At 43.8% G+C, this 6,000-nt stretch overlaps 1 protein-coding gene across 1 annotated transcript in view; it reads right to left on the bottom strand.

The window, feature by feature from the left end:
• PTPRJ (protein tyrosine phosphatase, receptor type, J) overlaps positions 1 to 6,000 on the bottom strand; it is a 71,427-nt gene that overhangs the window by 38,163 nt on the left and 27,264 nt on the right. Inside the window, exons 11-12 of the mRNA XM_011989842.1 lie at positions 2,507 to 2,764; positions 1,526 to 1,804 (exon numbers count right to left, since the gene is read on the bottom strand). Of these exons, the coding sequence (XP_011845232.1) occupies positions 1,526 to 1,804; positions 2,507 to 2,764 (537 nt within the window). The remainder of the gene's footprint in view (positions 1 to 1,525; positions 1,805 to 2,506; positions 2,765 to 6,000) is intronic.

Here is a 6,000-nt window from a genome sequence, read left to right as displayed (position 1 = left end):
AGGCCCATACTGTCCCATCTGCAGATAAATCCACAGAGGCTCAGAAAGGTTAAGTAATTGGCTGATGATGACATGGCAGGTGGTGAAGCCAAAACGAGATCCCAGGTTTTCTAAGTCTAAATTCAAGACACTCTCTATTCACATAACATACTGCATCATCAATGACAAATGGTATCAGCTTCCTCATCTTCAAAATAGAGTGTTGTCTCTGAGGGCCAACAGATTTTTACTGAGGACTAACATCAAACTAATCTAAATGGAAAACTCCATATTAAAACTGGAGGACAGTATTATCATTAATTGAACATCACAGAATTTTAGAGCAGGAGAAGCTCTACCAAGGCACCTAGTGCAACTCCCACATTCGCCACCCAAGGCCTGGAAAGGTAATCTGAACACCGCACCTACTTTCACAGTTCCTGTTCCACCCATACTCAGTCATAAATGCTCGGATACACTTTTTCTCTGGCTATAGGCTACAAATAACTATAGCTAAGACAAATATCAGCAATGAAAGGCACCCAAATATCAAAGATGGGTGTCTGGACCAGGTGGGATGGAACAGAGGTGACCCAAAGCTGCAGGGATTTCTGTGGCCACCCCACTGACCACTGAAAGGCCAGAGGCCATCACAGGTGGAGCTCCTACACTACCAGGGAGGCTGATCCCATGAGACCCCCACTTCCAAATCAGCCTGAACATATGAATGGCCTGGGCTAAAAAGGGAAGAGGTAGGAGCAAGGTGAGCATAAAATGAGTAGTGCACAGGTGCTGAGTGATAAAGGTGCTACAGACAGCACTATGAGCAGAAGTGCCCACCACTGTCTGCAAAGCCTTCCCTGGACTGCCCTGCAAGCATCCTCAGTCACACACAGGGCTCTTCTCTTTATCACACATTTTGAGTTGTGAGATAGGGGAGGATCCAGAAGGACACAAAGGCTGGGCATCATTTCAACAATAACCTTTCCGTCTTCTCCAGCGCAAAAGACAAACCAATGCCAGACCATCATCCACGTCCTGGCCCAGCCCCACCCAAGCCTCACCTCCCACCCACACCCTCCTGTTCCTGTGGGTCCACTCCTCCCATCCTTGCCTCCCGCTCTTCCTCCAGCCTCCAGAACACGGTGCACAGGCCCCTCTGCACAAGCCTCTGCCTGTAATGCTCTCATGCCCTGATATCCAAATAGCTGCATCCTTCCCTTTATTCAGATCTTTGCTCAAAAGTCACCTTCTCACTGAGGCCTTTCCTGAGCATCCTAGATACACATTCCACTTCCTCCTTCCAAAATAAAAGTTCCAAGAAGGCAAGGACTTGACTGGCATATGGTATATGCTCAATAAATATTTATTGAATGCAGAAATGATGAGGGCATGGAGACAGCACCAATAAGCTAACAGGATGCCTCAGAAAGCTCGATCACTGCACATCACACAAAACCAAACAAACTACAGACTGTGGAGGACTGACCTGCCAGGTCAGCACCACTCAGGGAGGAGTCCAAGAGGCAGCTGGGGCTACACTCACCTGTACAGAATGACTTCCAGCCAGGTTCCAGTGACTTGATTCTGTCCCCTACTTGTGTGAAGATCTCCACTGTGTATGACGAGCCAGGTATTAATTCAGTGACAGTAGCGTTAGTAATTCCAATGCCCGTGACCACTTGTGTTGCGTTGCTGGAATTTCCAACCTTCTCAATAAGAAGGCAGTAGGAGTACGTGGGAGAGGCGTCATCAAAGTTCTGCCAACTTAAAGTTGCTGCTGTGGTGCTGGTACTTACATCAATGTTGGACACATTGCTGGGCCCTTGATTTTAAAAAAAGGCAATTCGTGTAAAAGCACAGATTAACCAGAATTCCAGGACTATTTACTATATCCAAAAATAGCCTGGCTCATTTTAGAAAGAATGAACAAAGCTAGTATTTGCTGGCTCAAAAGATGGAAAACTTCCCCAAAACACATCAAGAAAATCATTATACAGATTAAATCTCAAAAGAAGTTTAATTTAGGCTTCTTTTAATACTTCGTTTATTTCAAATATATTTTTAAGATATAATTTCTAATCTGTTTTTCAAATCTAATAGATGAAGGAGAAAAATATACTAAAAACATATTACAAACATCTTTACCATGTATTTGATTCAAATATTTGCAAAACACCTCCCTCACTATCGCAGGTAAAGCTTCTCATCTGGGCAGTATCTTCCAGTACCAACATGACAAGGTGACCCTTCTCTACTCTGTACTCTCAAGGAATGACTAGAACAGTTTCAGTCTCCACTCCCAAGGAATCACTTCTTGCTTCTAATGACAATTCTAAGTTCACATAGCTTGAAGAACAGTGCCCCATGCGGACAGCAGAACCGTTGCTGAGACCAATGTTTTCAACTTTAGCAGTTTCAGGGTCAACCTGGATCCTAGAAGCACACTGGCCATCATTTAACCAGTGCCTCCTCCAAGAGACGGTTACAGAGGTTGTTCCTTAGAAGGGCATCCTAAGAGACTTACGTGTGTACTGTGTAGTGGAGCTGGGGTCTCCCGGGATGTGGTCCACTTCCGGAGAGATGGTAATGTTATATAAGGTGCCCGGGATCAGGCCCTGGAGAGTGACCACGTTGTCAGATGTGTTTGTGTGGTTAGAGCCATGCTTAGACTCTATGACTAAATGGTAGACATACTCGGAAGCATTGCCTGGGCTCTTCCACTCCAGCCGCATCTCCGTGGTGGTGACGTAGACCACGTGGATGTCAAACACTGCACTGGGAGCTGCTCAGAAGAAAGGAAGAAGGGAAACCCATTACTGACTATCATGAGGCCTAGCTTCCTCTCCAAGTGCTGTCGAGAGAACCTGCTCTTCTGCCATCACACTTTCAAATGAGTTCATAAAAGGCACACTCCAAAATCGAGCTGAGAAATGCACACACTTGGTGCTCTCAAGAATTTTAGCTCTTCCACGACGCAGACGAACTTCCCAGTTTATCTTACCAGTTCTCTAGTTTTTTGTTCTTGTCATAAAAATGAGCCCTTAGGCTGGGTGCAGTGGCTTATGCCTGTAATCCCAACATTTTGGGAGGCTGAGATGGGTGGATTACTTGAGGTCAGGGGTTCGAGACCAGCTTGGCCAACATGCTGAAAACCCATCTCTACTGAAAATACAAATATTAGCTGGGTGTGGTGGCACACACCTATAATCCCAGCTACTCGGGAGGCTGGGGCACGAGAACCACTTGAACCCAGAAGGTAGAGGTTGCAGTGAGCCGAGATCACAGTACTGCTGCACTCCAGCCTGGGCGACAGAATGAGACTCTGCCGCAAAAAAAAAAAAAAGAAAAAAGGCAGCCAGGCACGGCAGCTCATGCCTGTAATCCCGGCACTTTGGGAGGCCAAGGCGGGCGGATCACATGAAGTTAGGAGTCTGAGACCATCCTGACCAACATGAAGAAACCTCATCTCTACTAAAAAAAGTGCAAAATTAGCCGGCTGCGGTGGCGTATGCCTGTAGTCCCAGCCACTGAGGCAGGAGAATGAATCGCTTGAACCCGGAAGGCGGAGGTTGCGTTGAGCCGAGATCGCGCCATCGCACTCCAGCCTGGGCGACAACAGCGTAACTCTGTCTCAAAAAAAAAAAAAAAAAAGCCCTTCAAGGGGTCATCTGAAGTGGAAATCACATTCAGTTTCTTGATATGGGTGCTGGTAACGAGGTGTGTTCAGTTTGTAAAAGTTCATGAAGCTATGCGCTGAGGATACGTCCCTTTTCGGTATGTATATTACATCTCAATAGAGAGGTTTTTTTGTTTTGTTTTGTTTTTTTAAATCACTCATTTAGAAGGAAACATCTCCCCGTGACACTGCCTGACATACTGAAGAGGAGAACTGAAATGGAGAGCTGACCTTTACTACGTTGCAGCATTTGAGGACGGATGAGGAAGGGAAGAAAACGGGCACACCCTGCACCCTCAGGGCCGAGTCAGAAGCGGAGTCCCCCACAGGAGCCCATCCGCCAATCATCTCCCGGCTGCACACTCAGCCACTTGCACCAGGGATGCCCGGAAGTCGAGGCCCGGAAGTAACCACGGAGGCAGGGCCTGTTTTCCAGGGCAGCTTTCAACCCCGTCTCTCTTTACCTGGCAACAAACATCGCCTCCAGGGAGAGGAAATGGGCAGGTAGGGGACAAAAAAGGGAAATGCTTTCACTGCAAACACCTTGTCCTAAAAAATAAAAAAAAGTGCCATGTTTACGTACAATCTACTCCAAAATTAATTTTTTTTTTTTAAATCTTAAGTGTGTTCTCCTTAAAGAGAAGCCACTGGGAGAAGCCTTTGTTTCCTACTGGCAGATTCCTGGTGTCAAAGGAATTCCACAGACAAAAGACCATGAAAGGCAGCCTTTGCCTATAAACATAAAAAACTAGAAACAACCTAAATATTCAATAACATGGGGAGGGCTGTGGGCACTGTGATCTGGCTGCATGATGAAATATTCTGCAGCCATAAAAACATGAAGACCATGATAACTATAGGGGAAAGTTGTGGTATAGACTGAGTAAAAAAAAAGAAAAATTCAAATACAAAATAAAAGTACTTGTATAATAATTACAGTAATACAAGCAAAATGTGGACATAGAGAGAAAAGGAATTTGGTTGGGTTAGAAAAGTAGAGATATTTGTTTCTTTTTCTTTTTATTGTGGTAAGACATACATACCATAATATTCATCATCTTAACCATCGGTCAGTGTACAATTCGGTGTCATCAACATTCACAATGTCGTGTTACCATCACCACTACCTGTACCCAAAACACTGTTATCATCCCCAGCATAAACTGTAGCCATGAAATAATAATGCCCACTCCCTCTGCACAGCCCCTGGTAACCTCTATTCTAATTTCTGTAGAATATTAAGTTGCCTAATCTAGGTACTCAGGTAAGTGGAATCATCCAGTATTTGTCCTTCTGTGTTGGCTTATTTCACTTAGCATAATGTCCTCAAGATCCATCCATGTTGTACCATAAATCAGAACTTCTTTCTTTTTTAGGCTGAATAATACTCTGTTGTATGGATGAACCACATTTTGTCTATCCATTCATTTGTTGATGGGATCTTCGGTCCCCCTTTGGCTACTGTGAACAATGCTACTACCATAAACACTGATGTACAAATAACTGTCCAAGGCCCTGTTTTCAATTCTTTTGGAGATATACATAGGACTGGAATTACTTATTCATTTCCTTTTTTCAAAATTGCTTTTAATGCTGTTAAGCTGACTTTTTTCAATAACAATAAAGGTTGTTCAATAATAGAAAACTAACTCCCAAAGAGTTTAGATCATATAGCAAGCCTTCTTGACTTTCATTCAATGGGACCACTGAATGAAATGGGTCCTTTGAGACAATGGAATTCCAGGCGGGTGTTAAAATTACCATGTGAAAATTACCCTGCAGAAATACTGATATTAAGAGAAAAGAACATTCATAATAAACTATAGTAAAAGAGATGCCTTCTCCTCACTAATACTAAACTTTACTGCTGTACCACATCAAAGTGTCAATCTACATGGTGGATAAGCACTTGGTCTTAGACACCAGACACAAGTCAGTTTGCCTCATCACTCTGGGCCAGTTACTTAAGTTCGCAGAGCCCCCATTTCTTACTCTAGGACAGAAATGATAATAATACCTGCTCCATGAAGTTGTGTTAAAAATGTAAAATATAGTATGAGAGCACTCAGCACTTTGCAGACCCTCAACATATTATATTATTGTTACAGTAAGTTCTGAGCAATAGCAAGTAGCACGATATCACACATCCCCGTCAGTGGTGATCCTCTTACCATTATCCATATCCTTAAAAGACAGAAGAAACATGTTGATGTTAAGACTTCATGTCAACAGTCTAAAATGCAGACTTGCAAAGGGAATACTGCATTTCATCTGAGGGATGCATTTTAGTAGACCCCTTATTTCGGAAGCAGATCCTCTGAATGACTATTGGTGCTTAACCT

Source organism: Mandrillus leucophaeus, unplaced genomic scaffold (assembly GCF_000951045.1).
Source record: "Mandrillus leucophaeus isolate KB7577 unplaced genomic scaffold, Mleu.le_1.0 Scaffold1099, whole genome shotgun sequence".
Lineage (NCBI taxonomy): Eukaryota > Metazoa > Chordata > Mammalia > Primates > Cercopithecidae > Mandrillus > Mandrillus leucophaeus.
The sequence above is the reverse complement of the archived record's forward strand: the minus strand, read 5'-3'. Positions and strand labels throughout refer to the sequence as shown.